This window comes from Myotis brandtii, unplaced genomic scaffold (genome assembly GCF_000412655.1).
Source record: "Myotis brandtii unplaced genomic scaffold, ASM41265v1 scaffold53, whole genome shotgun sequence".
In the NCBI taxonomy this organism is placed as follows: domain Eukaryota; kingdom Metazoa; phylum Chordata; class Mammalia; order Chiroptera; family Vespertilionidae; genus Myotis; species Myotis brandtii.
The window spans coordinates 8,977,407-8,998,265 of record NW_005369942.1 but is presented as its reverse complement, the minus strand read 5'-3'; the positions used below and the strand labels follow the sequence as shown (position 1 = coordinate 8,998,265).

At 40.6% G+C, this 20,859-nt stretch overlaps 1 protein-coding gene across 1 annotated transcript in view; it reads left to right on the top strand.

The window, feature by feature from the left end:
- FAT4 (FAT atypical cadherin 4) overlaps positions 1-20,859 on the top strand; it is a 159,400-nt gene that overhangs the window by 115,692 nt on the left and 22,849 nt on the right. Inside the window, exons 7-10 of the mRNA XM_014548952.1 lie at positions 4,166-4,346; positions 6,996-7,246; positions 9,172-13,521; positions 19,186-19,290. Of these exons, the coding sequence (XP_014404438.1) occupies positions 4,166-4,346; positions 6,996-7,246; positions 9,172-13,521; positions 19,186-19,290 (4,887 nt within the window). The remainder of the gene's footprint in view (positions 1-4,165; positions 4,347-6,995; positions 7,247-9,171; positions 13,522-19,185; positions 19,291-20,859) is intronic.

Genomic DNA, 20,859 nt, shown 5'->3' with positions numbered 1-20,859 from the left:
CTTGCCCCCAACTGCCCTCCCTGCTGGCCTGCTTGCCCCCATCTTCCCTCCCCACTGGCCTGCTCGCCCCCGCCTACTGGTCTGCTTACCTCCAATGGCTCCGCCCCCCATCAGCCTGATCACCCACAACTGCCGTCCCATCCTGGCCTGATCACCCACAACTGCCCTCCCCTCTTGGACTCTAACCGCCTCTACCTCGGCCCCGCCACCATGGCTTTGTCCAGAAGAACGTCTGGAAAGTCTCCTGGAAGGTCTCCCAGTCTAATTAGCATATTACCCTTTTATTAGTATAGATAGAGGCCTGGTGCACGGGTGGGGGCCAGGTGGTTGGTCCTGGATTAGGGTGGGGGTCCCACTGGGGTGCCTGGCCAGCCTGGGTGAGGGGCTGATGGCTGTTTGAAGGCTGGTCACATCCCCTTCAGGGTGGAGGGCCCCACTAGGGTGCCTGGCCAGCATGGGTGAGGGGCTGATGGCTGTTTTCAGGCTGGCCACAGCCCCTTCAAGGTGGGAGTCCATACTGGGGTGCCTGGCCAGCCTGAGTGAGGGGCTGAGGGCCGTTTTCAGGCTGGCCATGCCTGTGGGCTGGAAGCAGGTATCTGGGATTTATTTATCTTCTATAATTGAAACTTTGTAGCCTTGAGCGGAGCTCAGGGCCAGCAGGGCAGGCGGGAAGCTTGGCTTCCTCCATTGCTGAGGCAATACAAGCCTCCTGCTCACTCCAGCTCCGTGTCCACAGCCATCTTTGTGATGGAGTGATGGTTAATTTGCATATCACTCTTTTATTAGATAGGATATATATATATATGTAGACAGCTAAAGGTATATATAAGTATGTATGTATACATGTATATATACAGATGTATTTCAATTTATATATAAAGTGATGGTTAATTTGAATATTACTCTTTTATTAGATAGGCTATATATATGCATATATATATGTATGTAGACAGCTAAAGGTATATATAAGTACGTATGTATACATGTATATGTACAGATGTATTTCAATTTATATATAAAGTAGAGGTCCAATGCATGAAATTCGTGCAAGAGTAGGCCTTCGCAGCTGCAGTGAGTGGCTGCCTGGATCCTTCCCTCGCAGCCGAGGCTTCGTCCAGAAGGTTGTCTGGAAGGATATCTGGTCTAATTAGCATATTATGCTTTTATTATTATAGATATATGGGCTAAGTTTAATTATGAACATTGTGATTTCAGTTTTTGGCATACAAATGCTGGGCCCTTTGGTAACTTGCGAGAGGAGACAACAAATAGTCACTTGGATATATCAGTTTTGAGCCAGCGGAAAGTACTGGAGTGCAGATAGAGTAATATTAAATATGATGCAGCATTTCACATGGAATATAACCAAAAATATGTTGGGAACCAGGAACATAAGCGTCTTAGACCATTTCTTCACATGGTGAAGAGGAAAGGTTCAAAAAGAGGCAAACAAACAAAAACAACAATGGATGTTTTCATCACTCAACTCTCAGAGAAGAGGAAGCCCTTCATCTGGGAACAGTGCTGCAGAAATGAGACTTACTCTCTAGGAAGCGGGGGCCTTCCCGTTTTCTCCCTTAACCTCATCTTCCTGACTCAAGCTGAGAGGCAGTGCCTTCGAGCTCATGCTGTCAGTAGACAAGTAGGAGGCTGGGGTTGGGGTGGGGTAAGGGCATGTTGGCTCTGTCCCCAGTAATAAAAGTGAAAAATCTTGCAGGCAGAATTCAAATGAGAGATTAGGTAAGTCTTAGTAAAAGACAGAAATTTAGAACAATGTCTTTGTAAGGTTTTTCTTACAAAAGAGAAAATAAGAGCATCATGCACATCTCCTCGGGTGACAAGGAAGTGAGGCCATGGGCAAGATTGCACCTCGATAGTTATCCATTCTTGAAGTGGGAGGAGAACAGGAAGTGAAGAACCCAGGAGCTTATGGAGTGGGTTGTGGCAGCTAATAAGGGGAGGAAGGGGACTCTGGGGGTTGTTCTGTGCTTGAGAGGAGGCCCCATGTGGATAGGGGATCACCTGTCGGGCAGCTTCTCCAGCCAGAATCATCTGCTGTCACTGGTGTGCTTTTAAAACCTTTCGGAAAAATGTGATATCCTCTGGTATGAAGACAGTGAGATTGAACTTGCTGAATATTTTCCTGGGTAAACAATTTTCTTACTGCTTACTAATTCAGAAAACACATCACCAACAATATTTATATAGTTTATAGACAAAGAAAGAAATCACATGTTCCTAACCAAAGGAGTTAGTCACCATTTTATGTGGTTTTCCATATATGTGTCATCAGACACTTTAGTATACCAAGAGAAAACCTCTGCTTGGCAGTTACTGGGTTATTTCCTAACAAGCTGAAGCATCATCAATTAGAGAGCAATGTGCATATCAGAAATATTCAAGTCTTCTTTAAACTCCCTGTGTAAATTTAAAAATTGTGCACTTTATAAAATCCACAAAGCTGTGAAATTTTCGAGAGCTAAGTATTCATGTATTTACACTACTACGCAATCATTAGGAGCAAGGGATTATTCAAAATGTTTTCTTGAATAATAGTATTAAAGCATCAAGTCAAAAGTTTCATGGCAGCAAACATCTGAGAACTATGACACAGACATTTGTTAGATTAAAAATGGACCTTTAATATGGCAAATTTTCATTTTTCTTGTTTTTACAACAACTACAAGAACAATGAGTAACATATAATATATTTTAACTCTGTGCCGGCATTATCCTAAACATGTTACATTCCCTCAGTACTTCTCTGGGGTAGGTTCTATTCTCATTATTCCCATTTTGCAGATGAGGAGACTGAGATTCAGTGAGTAGAACACAGTGTCAGTAAAAGAGCTAAAAGAGCTCTACATCTCCTCCCATCCCTCGCCTTGGGGCCTTGATTTAGTTATCCCCTCTCTCAGTTCACTGTGTGTAATTATCCTTCCCATGACATTCCCTTTTGCCCACACAAATGCACAGGTATCCTTTGGTTAACTTTTTTTTCTAATTCAATCAGCGGGAGAAACACTGACATTATTCAGATCATTAATTTCCATTTTGCCATGTTGTATATAATTAAACACACATTTAAGAGATTTAGGCCAAACACTGGCCATCAATAATACCCCTGAAGATATTTATTTTAGCTTTAACATGTCCCTTGTTAGAAATTCAAAATCTGTGACTAGAGTATTGTCTTCAGTTGACCCACAAGCTTCCAACTGCAAATAGCTGGGTGCCTGCAGTTCCTGTAGCACGTGCCGGGTGCTGTGCTCTGGGTTCCACTTGTCCAGAGCTCAGCACAAATGAAAGTTTGAAAATTATCTTAAAAACACAACTAACGGCAGATGATTTGCCTTTGAGTTGGGGGACAAATAACAGAATCTCACCAAATAGGACATCTGACCTTCACCATAAGAGTCTGCCAACTGTGTGTAATACAGACAGCATATCCAAGGTTCTGGTCAATGTCGGGTTTTCACTATGTGTTGATATCAGAGCTGAAACAGGAAATAAATGTGAATTGTTTCACATTTATGTTAAATATTAAGTAAATGCATAAAAATGATTCCAAGTCAGCTCACTGACATAATGTTATTTCCAGAAAGTGAGAGATTACAGTTTTGAAATATAACCGGAAGCCTTCCCCTCTCCCCATAAACAAATATCAGTTAGTACAGTAACGGGGATTGAAAGACCTCGGGCACCCAGTTGAAAATTTTAACATTAACATTGATAGTTACAGCTAGGACTACAGTTCTTAACGCTGCCTTTATTTACACTAAGAGGGCCAGCGATTCCGTGCCCAAGGGTGTTCTCCAAATCTGGTTTGGCTTATTTTAATGTGATTTCAGAGAAGCCCGCCATGCCTCTTTTGTGGTGTTTTAATGATATTGTTGTGTTCTATACTGTTGAATCAGCACCTTCAAAATAGAAGAAGTTGAAACTCTGTTTCTACAGTATCACTAGGCAAGAACTGAAATACCAGATCATAAATTAATATATTTTTTGTCACAAAATTTAAAATGAATACTTATCTCTGTTCAGAAATTTAACCTGGAGCTGTTTCTAAATTCTCTCTAGTAGTGTTGTCTACAGCTAGGTATTAAAGTCATTATGATTACTGTTATTTATAAACATCTGAGACTTGATTTTTTCCCCCCTCTAGGGTCCCCTGCCCTGACTGGAACTGGAACAATCAATGTCATAGTAGATGATGTCAATGACAATGTCCCCACTTTTGCCAGTAAATTGTATTTCACTACGATTCCCGAAGATGCACCGACAGGAACAGACGTCCTATTGGTCAATGCCTCAGACGCGGACACTTCAACCAACGCTGTCATTAGGTCAGCACCTTTTCCTCTGTAAATTTTGATTATTTTTCTCATTAAACATTAGTCTTTGCATTAAATGAATATGGTGCTCAATTTTGCCAAAAATGTCATCATATTAACACGTACCCAATTGTGGTTATCTGTTGTTGAATAGCCATCTATGCCTAGCGATGATTCGGTTAATGATTTATTTTGTTTGTTATTAATTTCCTATTTAAAAACTCACTTTGGGAAACTGGCAGTAATTAGTCTGTTCCCCCTGACAGAGATGACTGAGTTAGCTAGGAGGCCTCAATGTATTTTTTATTAAATAAACATTGAGTCGCTAGTATGAATAACAGTGATGAACAAGACAAAGTTTCCATTTTCTTTGAGCCTGCATGGTTTTAGACAAGTAAATGTAAAATAGGTAAGATTACTTCATATAGGGAGGACAGCCTTAAAAATAAAACGGGATGTTGCACTGGAGAGTGACAAGGGACTTTTAGATGTGAGTATTGTGGAAGGCCTGGACATCCGGGGCTGTTGGCTAGAAGTCAGCCTGGTGTGTTTAGGGAGGTTTGTAAGTCTGGATCACAGTGAGGAAAGGGTCAGGGAGGGAGGCAGGGGCCACATCATGTAGACTACAAAAGGACCTTTAGGTCATGGTAAAGAATTGGGATTTTAAATTGTATTTTTAAGTGGGAAACTATTGATGGATTGTAATTAGGGAGCAACATGCACTGATTTGTATTTGGATTGGATTGGAGGAGGTAGGATTGCAGAAAGAAGATTTAGAGAGAAACCAGTGAGACCATTTAGGTGCTAAGTAACATAGGGATTCCAACAAAATGGGGATCTAGCCCATACCTGGGTATGTGCCTTGACAAGGAATGGAACCTGGAACCAGCTGGCAACCTTCCAGTGCATGGGACCTTCTAGTACATGGGAGGACACTCAACCGAGCCACACCAGACAGGGCTATTTTATTCTTAATATCGTCTTCTTTGCACAATGTCTGCAACATAATAGTGAATGGCACTGAAATGAATGCATTGAAGAATGATTCTAATATTTTTTTAGAACTTCTGCTTCTACTCAATTTTTTCCCATGTTTTTTAAAATTTAAATTCTTTATTGTTTAAAGTATTACATGTCTTCTTTTACCCCCATTGACCTCTCCCCATCCGGTCCCACCCCCCAGCACATGCCCTCACCCCCTACTGTCTGTGCTTATGTGCATGCATACAAGTCCTTTGGTTGATCTCTTACCCCCACTTTCCACCCTCCCCTGCCTTCCTGAGGTTTGAATGTCTGTTCCCTGATGTTTTTGAGAGGGTAGATCACAACCTCACATTTTTTCCAGCCATATTTTCCTGAAAATCTTTCTTTTTTTAAAAAAAATATATTTTATTGATTTTTTTACAGAGAGGAAGGGAGAGGGATAGAGAGTTAGAAACATCGATGAGAGAGAAACATTGATCAGCTGCCTCTTGCACACTCCCCACTGGGGATGTGCCCGCAACCAAGGTACATGCCCTTGGCCGGAATTGAACCTGGGACCCTTCAGTCCGCAGGCTGATGCTCTATCCACTGAGCCAAACCAGTTAGGGCGTGAAAATCTTTCAATCTGATTTTTCTCCATTGCTTTACCAAAAAAAGATGTTATCTGAAGATTCTACTGAAATTTACCAAGAGCATCATAAGTGACTTTCTCTGAGTGCACTCTGCCGGCTGCAGTGTGGGTTTTTCCTGCTGTTTCTGTGAGACACATGCTGTTGCTATGTTTTTATGAACGCAAACCAAACTACAGAAACACGTGCCTAATTCCAGCAAGGGCATTTCTTTGTTGGTCTAAAAGAGAAAGCTTTTAAAGACATCTATTTCTTTGCTACCTCCAACCTTAGAAAGGATGGACCCCAGCCAATTTCTGAACCTTCAAGCTTAGGAACTTCTTCCCTAGCGGATCTCTCAGGAATATATGCAGATAGCTTTCCTCTCCAGAAAGAAGAGAGAAGCTATTCTCAGTGGAAAATCCTGTCTGTTAACCAATCTGGTTAGCATCAAAATATCCATGGAGATGGCCTACCTCTCCTGACAACAAGCAAGCAGAGCAGCATGGCCATGTGAGGAATGAAAAATGAGAGAATTAGTAGCTAGGAATGTCTCTGTGTAAATAATCAGTTCTCTAGTTGTTCTGGATAGTCAATGTGTATCAAATACAGTGTTTTCGTCTTGAAAGAGAAGCTTTCAACTGCTCTTCCCTGGGACATTATGGCACACAGCAGAAAAATAACGTTTAGATTCATCTAACAGATGTTCGTCTGTGGTCCTGGCCATTAACCACACTATTAGAGCAATGCCCTGATTTATGCTTTCTGGCTCGTCTATTTAAAACACACTGGTCTTCTGGGTACATTTTGGGGTCTTGCGTGATTTAAGAAGCCCACAAAGCTTGCGAGGACCTGCTTGAGGTCATTGGACATCTCACAATAAAGAATGTCAGTGTGATATTCACATAACATTTGAAAGATTTGTCTTCCAGCTGTATTTTTTTCATTGCTGTGTGATCTGACTTGTAATGTCTTGGGTTACATTTCTGCCTCAGTTTTTAAATTACAGTAAACAGGTGCTACAATATTGTACCTAGAAGAAACCTGCCATCTCTGCTCTCTGCTTTAGCTACAGGATCATCGGTGGAAACTCTCAGTTCACCATCAACCCCTCCACAGGACAGATCATCACCAGTGCGCTGCTGGACAGGGAGACAAGAGAAAATTACACATTAGTGGTGGTTTCCAGTGATGCTGGGTCCCCAGGGCCTCTTTCCAGTTCTGCCAGCGTGCTGGTCACCGTGACTGATGTCAACGACAATCCACCAAGATTTCAACATCACCCATATGTCACACACATCCCATCGCCTACTCCTCCAGGTAATCACATGATGCATTGGACATGTTCTATAAAACACACTTCTTTCATTTTTACATGTATAGCTTTGATATGGCCTGTGCTTGCAAATCCTCTGAAATTCTACTTGTTTTGCCTAACAAAACTGAAGGAACATTGAATCTCACAAATTAATTCTTTCTTCATCAACCAATTGTGTTTGAGATTTTATAATTGCTACATCTTTCCTAGTACTGTTTCTTAATATGACTTGAATATTGTTAGGTGATTAAAATAAATAGGACTTGCAGTCAGGTAGGGTTCTGCCTGGAGATGTAATTTGTAAGTTCCCTGAGAGGAGGGACAGATCTCTCTTTTTTTCATGCCATATCCCAGTGCCTGAAACATTATCTGGAATTGATAGGAATTCAGCTATATTCATGGTTAGAAAATGAATATTTTACTTCAATGCTTCATAGGTAGATTTTTAAAAATATGTTTAATGAATGAATAATTCTAATTAATTCTTATCATTAATATCATTTTATTCCAGTTTTGAGGGGTGCAGGTTTATTTGTTAGTAAGTTTATGGAGCCATTAATGAGCCACTTTCATGCTGACAGCATGCATTTATTATTCTGCATCTCTTTCAAATTTAGTTTGGTTGCCTTTGCTTTTTTTGCAAAGAACGGCACACTCTCTTCAGAACCGCACAAATCATCTGCCATCTGCAGTTTCTGAGATGAGTTTTCAAACGGGAATAAACACAACTAAAGACCACGATTCACTTAATCTTCCTTGCTTTAAAATATTTTTAATTAGAAGAAAAAATAAATAAATGGACCCAGGATTCCTCCTCTCAGGGATCTTTGATCTTCTATGCACTCAAGAATATCTAATTAATAGCAATTGAAGGTATAATATCCATAAAGTTTTGCCAACTTTCTATCAAAGGGAAACGTTGATATCAAAGTCATAGGTCCCTGATGAAGGCCTTTAGCTGAAATGATGCTGGCAGACATGACTCTAATCACATCCAGTATTCAGTGATGCAACGTTACATCTCCTACGCAAAGTGAGGGACACGCCAGCATCTTTTCCTCATTAGACATAATTAATCAGGATCACTGGCCTTTTTATTTTTATAAAAGACTTTTCAGTTTTGTCACAAACTCTTTGGTAGGGCTGGGAGTGCAGATTTGGGAAGGGTTTCTGAATGAGAATATCAAAAACATGTCCTTCTGGCAGCTCCCCTGCATATTTCTCCTACAATCTGTTTTGTTGGCACTCATCCCAAGCACTGACTTTTGGAATCCACATTGGGTCCATTCTTTCTAAGTTCTTATTTCTTACTCTTTTATAATTGTTTGAGTTGACTTATAGATTCATATGTATACTTATGCTTATGTTTTGTCTCCATGGCATAATAGCTCACAGGTAAAAGAATTTTACTGTGAAACAGTAGGCATAAGGAATCAACAGTGATTTTTTTAAGCATATTATTTTTGTGGACATCATTACATATATGGTAATTGAGGAATGTTTTAAGACATAAAAGAGCAATTATCTTTTACATGGGGTAGCAGCACAACTGTTAGCACAGTGCATGTTACAATCATGTGGGCTGGAAGTTGTATGATGTGCAGATTTATCTCCCACGAACTATAATTCGGAATGATTAGCCATTGCTCTTCCCTATGCTCCTCTCAAAGGCATACTGCAGAATATTAAATCCTTTAGGCCACATAGGCCTTAGTTAGGAAATGGCAGGTCAGTCTCTGAAGACTATTGTTAAGTAGATTTTATTTTGCAACTTTTGGGACAATAGAGGAGGCATCATCCTCCCCTAGTAATTGTGAGAAATAAAATTACATCAGGTAGAAATATAGTATTTTATATGCATTAACCTACTACCGAATGTTCTGTTTGGGTTCCCTGGGATTCTAACTGAATGCTCCCTCATTCATAGGTGCCTTCGTCTTTGCGGTCACAGTCACAGACGCTGATATTGGACCCAATTCTGAACTGCATTACTCTCTGTCAGGTAGAAACTCTGAGAAATTTCACATTGACCCACTGCGGGGAGCTATCATGGCAGCCGGGCCATTGAATGGAGCTTCAGAAGTGACATTCTCTGTCCATGTGAAAGACGGTGGCTCGTTTCCAAAGACAGATTCTACAACAGTGACTGTTAGGTTCGTGAACAAGGCCGATTTCCCCAAAGTCAGAGCCAAAGAACAAACTTTCATGTTTCCCGAGAACCAGCCAGTCGGCACTCAGGTCACCACTGTTACGGGGTCCTCCCTGAGAGGGGAACCTTTGTCCTATTATATCGCAAGTGGGAATCTTGGCAGCACGTTCCAGATTGATCAGTTAACAGGGCAGGTGTCCATTAGTCGGCCACTGGATTTTGAAAAGATGCAAAAATATGTTGTGTGGATAGAGGCCAGAGATGGAGGGTTCCCTCCTTTCTCCTCTTATGAGAAACTCGACATAGCTGTATTAGATGTCAACGACAATGCCCCGATTTTTAAGGAAGATCCATTTGTGTCTGAAATATTGGAAAATCTTTCTCCTCGAAAAATACTTACTGTCTCAGCAACGGACAAAGACAGTGGACCCAATGGACAGTTAGATTATGATATTGTTAATGGCAACAAAGAACACAGTTTCAGCATCGATCATGCCACTGGCGAAATTAGAAGCATTCGGCCTCTAGACAGGGAAAAGGTATCTCAGTATGTGCTCACCATAAAGTCCTCAGACAAAGGCTCTCCTTCTCAGAGCAGCTCAGTAGAAGTCATCATTCACATTTTAGATGAAAATGATAATGCCCCGAGGTTTTCTCAGATCTTTAGTGCCCATGTTTCTGAAAACTCCCCCTTAGGGTACACGGTTACACGTGTCACGACTTCTGATGAAGACACTGGTGTCAATGCAATCAGTAGATATTCTATCATGGACACAAGCCTTCCATTTACCATTAATCCCAGCACAGGGGATATTGTCATCAGTAGACCTTTAAATAGAGAAGATACAGACCGTTACAGAATCCGCGTTTCTGCACATGATTCCGGGTGGACTGTAAGTACAGACGTCACGATATTTGTGACAGATGTCAATGACAATGCTCCGAGATTTAGCAGGCCCTCCTATTATTTAGATTGCCCCGAACTTGCTGAAATCGGCTCCAAAGTGACTCAGGTGTCTGCAACCGATCCTGACGAGGGGTCAAATGGACAAGTGGTTTATTTTATAAAATCTCAGTCAGAGTACTTCAGGATTAATGCCACCACAGGAGAGATTTTCAATAAACAGATCTTAAAATACCAAAACATCAGTGGCTTCAGTAACGTGAACATCAACAGACACAGTTTTATAGTGACATCTTCGGATCGAGGCAATCCTTCCCTACTCAGTGAGACAACCGTTACCATCAACATAGTGGACAGTAATGACAATGCACCCCAATTTCTTAAAAGTAAATATTTTACTCCGGTCACCAAAAACGTGAAAGTTGGTACAAAGTTAATCAAAGTTACTGCAGTAGACGATAAAGATTTCGGATTGAATTCCGAAGTGGAGTATTTCGTTTCCAGTGAAAATCACTTGGGGAAATTTAAGTTGGACAACAATACAGGGTGGATTTCAGTAGCATCTTCCCTCATCTCTGACTTGAATCAAAACTTTTTGATCACTGTCACTGCAAAGGATAAAGGAAACCCTCCACTTTCATCCCAAGCCACGGTTCAAATCATTGTCACTGAGGAAAACTACCATACTCCGGAATTCTCTCAAAGCCACATGAGCGCCACCATCCCGGAAAGCCACAGTGTCGGGGCCGTTGTCAGAATGGTTTCTGCAAGAGATAGAGACGCAGCGATGAATGGCCTGATTAGGTACAGCATTTCTTCTGGAAATGAAGAGGGCATTTTTGCCATCAATTCTTCCACCGGTGTATTGACACTCGCCAAAGCTCTTGATTACGAGCTATGCCAGAAACATGAAATGACTATTAGTGCTACTGATGGCGGGTGGGTTGCAAGGACGGGTTACTGCAGTGTGACTGTCAATGTGCTCGATGTGAATGACAATTCTCCAGTGTTCCTCCCTGAGGAATATTTCCCCACTGTTTTGGAAAATGCCCCAAGCGGGACCACCGTTATCCACCTAAATGCAACCGATGCGGACTCTGGCACCAACGCTGTGATTGCATACACTGTACAGTCATCTGACAGTGACCTCTTTGTCATTGACCCCAACACAGGCGTCCTCACCACTCAAGGCTTCTTGGATTTTGAAACCAAGCAGAGCTACCACCTTACTGTGAAAGCTTTCAATGTCCCCGATGAAGAAAGGTGCAGTTTTGCCACAGTTAATGTACAATTGAAAGGGACAAATGAATATGTGCCTCGTTTTGTTTCCAAACTCTACTATTTTGAAATCTCAGAAGCAGCTCCTAGAGGTACGATTGTTGGAGAGGTGTTTGCCAGTGACCGGGATTTGGGCATGGATGGGGAGGTACATTATTTGATTTTTGGAAACAGTAGGAAGAAGGGTTTCCAGATCAATAAGAAGACTGGACAGATTTATGTTTCTGGTCCTCTTGACAGAGAAAAAGAAGAAAGGGTATCTTTGAAGGTATTGGCCAAGAATTTTGGCAGCATTAGGGGTGCAGACATAGATGAGGTCACTGTAAATATCACTGTGCTCGATGCCAATGACCCACCCATTTTCAGTCTAAACATCTATAGTGTTCAGATCAGCGAAGGGGTCCCGACAGGAACTCACGTGACTTTTGTCAGTGCTTTTGACTCAGACTCGGTCCCCAGCTGGAGCAGGTTCTCTTACTTTATCGGGTCAGGGAATGAAAATGGTGCCTTTTCCATCAACCCACAGACAGGACAGATCACTGTAACTGCAGAATTGGATCGAGAAACCCTCCCCATCTATAATCTGACCGTGCTGGCTGTTGATTCGGGGACACCCTCTGCTACAGGAAGTGCCTCTCTCTTAGTCACCCTGGAAGACATAAATGACAATGGGCCAATGCTGACCATCAGCGAAGGAGAAGTTATGGAAAACAAACGCCCAGGCACTCTGGTGATGACCCTTCAGTCCACTGACCCTGACCTCCCTCCCAATCAAGGCCCCTTTACCTATTACTTGCTGAGCACAGGTCCTGCCACCAACTATTTCAGTCTGAACACCGCTGGAGTGCTGAGCACCACCAGAGAGATCGACCGAGAGCAGATTGCAGACTTCTATCTGTCGGTGGTCACTCGGGATTCTGGTGTGCCTCAGATGTCTTCCACAGGGACTGTGCACATCACCGTGCTAGACCAAAATGACAATCCTTCCCAGTCTCGGACGGTGGAGATATTTGTTAATTATTATGGCAACGTGTTTCCTGGTGGGCTGTTGGGCTCTGTGAAGCCACAGGATCCGGACGTGTTGGACACCTTCCACTGCTCCCTGACCTCAGGGGTGACGAGCCTCTTCAGTGTTCCCAGGGGCACTTGTGATCTGCATTCCCAGCCACGGTCCACTGATGGCACGTTCGATCTGACCGTCCTCAGCAGCGACGGGGTTCACAGCACAGTCACCAGCAACATCCGTGTTTTCTTTGCTGGCTTTTCCAACGCTACGATAGACAGCAGCATCCTCCTGCGGCTCAGTGTCCCAACCGTGAAGGACTTCTTGACCAACCACTACCTTCACTTCCTGCGCATCGCCGGTTCTCAGCTCACGGGCCTGGGCACCGCAGTGCAGCTCTATGGGGCCTATGAAGAGAACAACAGGACATTTCTCTTCGCAGCCGTCAAGCGGGGCCATAATCAGTACGTGAATCCCAGCGGTGTGGCCACCTTCTTCGAAAGCATCAAAGAGATCCTTCTCCGGCAGAGCGGGGTGAAGGTGGAATCTGTGGATCACGACTCGTGTGCCCACGGGCCGTGCCAGAACGGGGGGAGCTGCCTCCGAAGACTGGCGGTGAGCCCCACGGTCAAGAGCCACGAGAGCCTTCCAGTCATCATCGTGGCCAACGAGCCGTTGCAGCCGTTCCTGTGCCAGTGTCTGCCGGGTTATGCTGGGAGCCGGTGTGAAGTCGACATAGATGAGTGTCTTCCCTCTCCTTGCCACAATGGCGGGACCTGCCACAATTTGGTGGGAGGATTTTCATGCAGCTGCCCAGACGGCTTCACAGGGAGGGCCTGTGAGCGGGATATCAATGAGTGCCTGCCCAGTCCTTGTAAGAACGGTGCCGTCTGCCAGAATTTCCCAGGAAGCTTCCACTGTGTCTGCAAAACTGGATACACAGGTATGTAATGTTTGGCTCTTTGCACTAAGACGTTAGCCATATCAGGTAAGATATGATAGAAAGTAATGAATGTTTTTCATTTTTCATTTTTAAGTGATTTTTTTACTTAACAATGGGTATAAGCATTGAAAATGCTTTCAGCATTTCCCATTGGCCAGATACTGTTCTAAGTCTTTGATCTGTACTTATTTTATTTACTTCTGATAAGAAACCTATGCAGTAGGGATAATTATTTTTTTATGGATGAGAAGACTGCAGTAGAGAGAAGTTAAGTCTGTTTTCTCAGGTGACTCAGTGAATTTGTTATAGAGTCGGGACCTAAGTGAATTCCAGACTTTCAGCTGACCTTCAATTTCCCCATCTGTAAAATGGGAATAATCATGCTTACTTATCTCTTAGGGTTGTTGTAATAAGTTAAAATAATGTTTGTAAAACACCTAGCCCCGAATCCACTCAGTAAGTAGCAATGACAATAAATAGTATTCGTAGAGGTGTTAGTGTAATAGTGGTGGTAAGAGAGGTGAGCCACAGAATCACTAAGAAGACAAGAAACCTCAGTGGCACAAGGTAAGTGTGAGTCTTACCAGAGTTGTAGTCTTAGGATCATGAATAATAGGGCTATATACATGTTATGAGTTCAGGATTTCTAAAGAAAAAAAAAACTACACTCCTGCACCCCTCCTTTACCCTCACCCCTCTAAATTCCCCCCTCACCCCATCTCAAAAAAGTTGCTTCTTCTACTGGGAATTTAACAATAAAGATTGTTACTTCCCATTTTAGTGTAACAGACTCCTTCACACTTAGATTTAGAGTGAGTTTACACATAGCCTGAACATGGAGAAAGTGTGAATGCATTTGATAGGTGACAGGGATCAGGGAAAGTCCCATGGGCGTGAGCCAGGGCACCATATGCGGATTTCAGCATAAATGGGGCTGACTTCGTGATTGGTCGTGGAGCTAGCCCTTTCCCATTGCTTCTCTCTAGTTTGCTTCACAGGGAGGGGTGGTGTTATAAAACGCAGCAGGTAAACAGAATTAGTTCATAGCCCCTTTAACCTTTCCTGCTCGCTTTCACACATCTGGAGGCATTTTAGCTGTGGTGTAAGCCAGCCCTGACATTTCAGGGAGGAGGAGATTGTCCATTCATCACTCTTATGTTATTTGACAGTCTAAATAGGATATTTTTCCAGATCTATAAAGTGAGATACAGCTTGTGCACAGTCATTTTACTATGAAACTTGGCAAACGTTTGCATTCATGACAATGGGGGTGATAACTAAGAGTCACTCTCTTAAAATCACAGCAGTCGTATATTAAGCTGTCAGTGACCACGAGACCAGGAAACCACTGTGATATGAAGTGAAATTTTCTGAGATACTGAGGAGTAAGTGGTTCATATGAACAAGAGAAAGTAAAAGCCTCGATTCTTATTTTGATTTTATTTCCCAGAGGGGAATTAGACAGTTTACCTTAAGTGATACATTACCCTATTACAGTGTTAAAAACAGGTTTCTAGTAGCTTAAATGCTTCTTATTTCTGCAGAAAATAAGCATGTATGTGTAAGCTTCTCATGGAGATTACGTATGTCATTATACACGATCGCCTGCAGCCTCACTGAGATTGTCTTTGTATGTGCTTTAAAATACAAAGGCAGCCCAGCCGGTGTGGCTCAGTAGTTGAGCATGGACCTATGAACCAGGAGTTTATTCACGGTTCGATTCCTGGTCAAAGCACATGCCCGGGTTGCGGGCCCAATCCCCAGTATAGGGCATGCAGGAGGCAGCCAATCAATTATTCTTTCTCATCATTGATGCTTTCATTTCTCTCTCCCTTCCTCTCTGAAATCAATAAAAATAAAAATATGTATATAAAGGCAAACAGTTTTTTTTCCTCTTTGCTTTTCTTAGTAGCAGCCCTTATTAAACATGATATTTTTTCATTGTTTTGATATAAAAGACATACTGCTGCTTGATCAGAATATTTAGATTAACTGTCTTCTTAGTGCATTTTACACTAAGAGGAACATTTACATAGTTTGCAAAAAACAGCTACTTTCTGCTAAAATAATTAAAAGCTTATAAGCATAAATATTCAGAATAAATAGCATATATGTATTATGGAATTATATTTTTAACAAAATTAATTTAGACATAAATAGGCGTTGATAGTTGCACATAATCTTTCTTCTCTGTAAATATGAAATGCAAAAATTCTTGTGGTGATCTAATATATACATGTATTTCATATATGTGTATATGATATTAAAGCATGAATGAGCTATAGGATATCAAGAATCATCCTACCCTCATAGGTTGTCCAAATTGAACAGGTGAGAATAAATGTAGCTCAGCTCTACATAATCTAACATTCAAAGGTGCTATCAGCACAAGTGAAACTCCAATATGCATCCTGTTGTAAAGACCATAGGTGACCACCATAGATTCAATTTGAGTTCAGCAATTCATCACACCTACCTCTGAACATGAACACATTTGCTAAATTTCTTCAGTAAGCTCACTGTAACCTTGGAAATTCCGTGCATGCCCTCCCTAGCCTGTTGTTATGCATTCATTTCCATCGTCCACAATTCCCATTCTTAGATGCTTAGAGCTTACACTTCCAGAAGCACGATTCCTTCTACCTGTGAGAAATAATGTATATCAACACAGTTAACTGATGGACGTCCAAGCAGTGAGATCAGTTTATTCTTCTAAGCAGCTAACAGTTAACATATGACAGTTAATGAATGTTAATAGGAAAAGCTCCTTGAGTTCCAAAGACATGGATGCCTTTCTTTGTGCAAACTTGTCAGTCTCTTCCAAGCCTCAAGGCACTGACAAATATTGTTAACTGGCTTGCAGCAGTAATTAAGTTAATGATCCAAGATTGTGTTTCATGGTGCTTCAACACATCAAGTTATTTTTGCCAGGAGCGTGTTAGTGTAATTCAAACTGCTGCATTCCCTGATAATCACCAGGCCATTAACACTAGAACTGAAGTAGATGCAAAATAATACGGATTGTATTGCTGACTTTAGTTGGGTGAGTAAGCATGCATGAATCTTCCAAACCTGAGACATAGGCATTTATGAGATTTCTTTTGATTTGAAGTAAAATTTTAAAAAGTAACATTGAAAAAAAGGCTTTTTTGAATAATTTAAGTGGAGTTTTCAAATTGTATCTTCAAATCTCCATTTCTAGTATGGCAATCACTTTCAAATTTACTAATTGTAAAACAATTTGTAAAACAGTTTGCTGATTAAATGGAGTACTCAAATGAAATTTTTGAATGGTAAATAATTTACATACTCTAACACCCTACAAATAAGACTATTTTCCCCAAACTTAATTGTTAATTCATTTATTTGACTCCTACCAAAGTCATTTCTCGCATTTTTATAATTATCTACTAAAGAAAAATAAGAAAATAAAACACTTTTAAGTTAAAAGTTGAACTTTTTTTCTCTTATAATGTCTATTTATATTGTTATATCTGCAAGAAAAAAAAATCAGATTTTGTTGAGGATTTATTTTAACTTCATTCTCAAACCACTCTTTTGGTTCCCCTTTGTCCCCACATTTCCAGTCTTCACAAAGGGAAGTCTGTAATTTTGTAAGCCACGCATGTTTTCACAAAATAAAGGTGGTACTGACCACATCCAGAAAATATATTAATCTATGTATTCAATACATGCTACTTGTAATGCAACTCTAAAAGGATTTTCAAAAAAAGAACATGGAACCTTACTGAGTCCAGCAACACATGGGACAGTTACATATGCTCTTATAGTGGGGAAAAGTGGTAGAAGTTGTGACTTTCCTCATGGCAAATAAATAATCAAAAGGATAGCCAGTAAGTCTTATTTATTCTCTATGGGGCAATACTGATGCTTCATTAAGAAAAAGAATCCCCTTCTTTAGAATAATCTGCCTCACATCCAGCTGGAAAACACCATAGGGGAGAGTTCTCTGTGACACAGCATGTCTCTGGTGTGATGTTTGGACAGGCTTGGGTAACATTGTCCTGCCTGTAACACGTTACTACAATACTTAAAGCATAATTTCTGTGCTTCTATATTGGTAACTTGTTTATGCTCATTACTTCCCCTTAGAATAGGAAGGTATTCTGAAATTGTGAGTGTTTTGCCTTGTAAGGAGGTTCCCAATGTTATTTATAAAAGGAAAAATGTTGTGTTTATGACCCCATGAAGTAGAGGAACATTTCTGTTAGCAGTGTCATGAGGTCTGACTCACACTTGTCATTTCAAACCAGGACGATTGTGGTTACATACTCAAGCCACAAAAACATAAGTAAATTAAACAGAAACTTTGACTGTGTTTTAAGCAGTTATTATGATGAAGTGGATTATCGGTGCTCAACATTAAGTCTAATTGTGCACATAAAACTTACATGTCTTCATGAGACAGTTAATAAAAGCATTAGTGCAGTCATGCTTTACAGAAACGAACTCTATTTAATTAGATAAATAGTGAAACCCTCCTGTCAATGAATGGAAATTAAGAAATCGATAACATCACATTGTTTCTTAGAACCAGAAAACTCTTCTATTATACATGAAATACATCTATTAATAACATGTAATTGATCAGAGTGTAAGTTGGTGGTATTAAAACACATTTAAGTTTACATAGGAAAAGAATACCACAACAAAAACAAGTGGGATAGGCCTTATACCCTAAATTTTGCCGATAAAGTGATCAACTATTCAATTATAACTTGTGAAGCCTGGATCTGAGAGCTGACCTACACTGGTCTGGGCTGTAGTTTTATCATTTCTTTGGTGGATATTAGCCTCCAAAGAACTCTTCTCCTTCACCTGTGAATGTAAATGTTTGCTGTTGAGTGCATCATCTCCCCCATTAAAATAGAAACACTGTGTTAAGACCCTTGTCTGTTTTCTTGACTGCAATACCTCCATCCTCTGGCATGTCTGGTTCATAATAGGCACTCAGTCAAAATTAGTGGATTCAGCTTGACAAGATGATAAATGAGAATAGTCTCTGTAAACTGAAAAATGTGCCGGTTAGATATTATTGGTTTTGAAAAAAGTCAAAGTATTCATAATCCATGGTCGAGAATAAATATTGATAAGTATTTGAAAATGTATTTGGTGTGTTTTCTTAGGTCTCATTCTGCTGTACATCAGGTAGGCGTGCATTAAGTTAAGGGATATTTCTTGAGAGTGAACAGATGGTAGTTCAATAAAGAAGCTAAATGGGATTGATTACTTTGAACAAATCTGAGCCAAGGACATCTCCACAGTGAAACTTATCCTGTAAAAGTTTCACCTCTTCATTTATAAAATGTGAAAAATGTAGCAACATCGGAAAAAAAAATTAGGGGAAACATCTAAATTTCTTCACCATTTATGATTTCCTAAATACCTAAAAACACTATTTATTTCAAGATGTATGTGTAATTATTTCCTAAATATTATAATGCATATCTTTACAATAGGACGATTAAATAAGATTTTGAACTCTCAGATAATATTTCAATTTCCCCAAGTCAAGTAGAATGGTCTCATATTTCTTTTCTTTAAGATATAATCTCTCAGGAGAGATTTCTATATATGGTTATGCAGTGGTGGTGTTAATATATTTATGTGTAAGATTTTTTAAATGAGCTTGATGTTTTTCAGGGAAAATGTGTGAATCTTCAGTCAACTACTGTGAATGCAACCCCTGCTTTAATGGTGGTTCCTGCCAAAGTGGTGTGGAGTCCTACTATTGCCACTGTCCATTTGGTGAGTATAGCTCTGCTGGCCATATAAAATGTCAATCTATTTTGGCTCACAGTTTAGCAATTTTGTTTTATTGTGGCCCTGAGTGATTAAGATGATATGAAATGTTTTACACAGGAGATTTTGGCAAAATAAAATCTCAAAGGTTTAATATTCTTAAAAGTTAATTATGGAAATCCCATTGAATATATTGCTTTGATCATTACTAGAAAAATAATCAACTGAAGATAATTGAATTTGATGTTGTGTTCTCAGGACATTTCCCCTCAATACTTACAGCTGTCTTCTTTTCAGCCTAGAACCTATCATGTAAAAAATCTTTCAGGCACTATTTGACATCATTCTCTCTTTCAAATCTTTAAAAATAATCCTTCAAAGTGATTTTTGTTTTGTTTTGCTTTTGATTTTTACATTAATTCAAACAGTTGTATGAGAAGGATTTATAGGCATTTTGTAGATAGTATCAACATAACTAATCAAAATTCAGGCTAATGTGTTCTTTTGAGGAAGAAAGTTGTTACAGTTTTTTTTGTACACATACCTATATATTCACCACAGTGACATGAATGAAAAGATTCCTTCCAGGTGTCACTCAAATGTTGCCAGGCACTGAGACACCCAAGGACTATGAGAAAAGCTTTGGAGGAAGCTTTCATTTGAGCTTGGTTTGTGATCATTACATCAATTAAAAAAAAATTATTGATTTTTAGAGAGATGGGAAGGGAAAGGGATAGAGAGATAGAAACACCAATTAGAAAGAAACATTGATCAGCTGCTTCCTGCACGCCCCCTACTGGGGATCAAGTCTGCAACCCGGGCATGTGCCCTGACCAGGAATCAAACCAGTGACCTCTTGGTTTATGGGTTGATGCTCAACCACTGAGCCACACCAGCTGGGCCATTCCATCAGTTTAAAGGCTGACTTAACTCACACTATAGTATTCATCTCCAGATGTCCTGCAGTAGTTAGAGACCCTCCATAAGCAAAAGAGGAGAAGGATATTTTCTGGTTTTCCTTGAACATATTACTGTGGACCTAAAAAGTGAATTCTAATGTATAGTACAGAATAGAACTTAAAAATAAACTGAGGTTTCTAGTAGCCAGTGAAATATACTGCTAATTGGTTTTCAAATCAGTCCACGATTCCATCTAGTTTTTATACAGCACATCAATCTAGACTAATAAAAGAGAAACATGCAAATTGGTGTCACACCTCTACCCTTCCCATTGGCTAATCAGGGCGATATGCAAATTAACTGCCAGCCAAGATGGCAGCTGGCAGCCAGGCAGCTTGAAGCTAACAGGAGGCTTGCTTGCTTCAGTGATGGAGGACTCCAACGTTCCCCGCCTGCTGCTGCCGGCCTCTGAGCTTGCAGTTTGAAACATTGTTACAAATATAGAAGCTAAACAAAACCCCAGAAACCTGCTTTCAGCCAGCCAGGATCTCAGAGCTGGAGTTGAAACAGTGTTTCGATTATAGAACCCAAACAAACCAGATACCTGCTTTCAGCAGCCGAGGCCTCAGAGCTGGAGCCAAGCCTCAGAGCTAAAGCTGGCCCAGAATAAAAAAA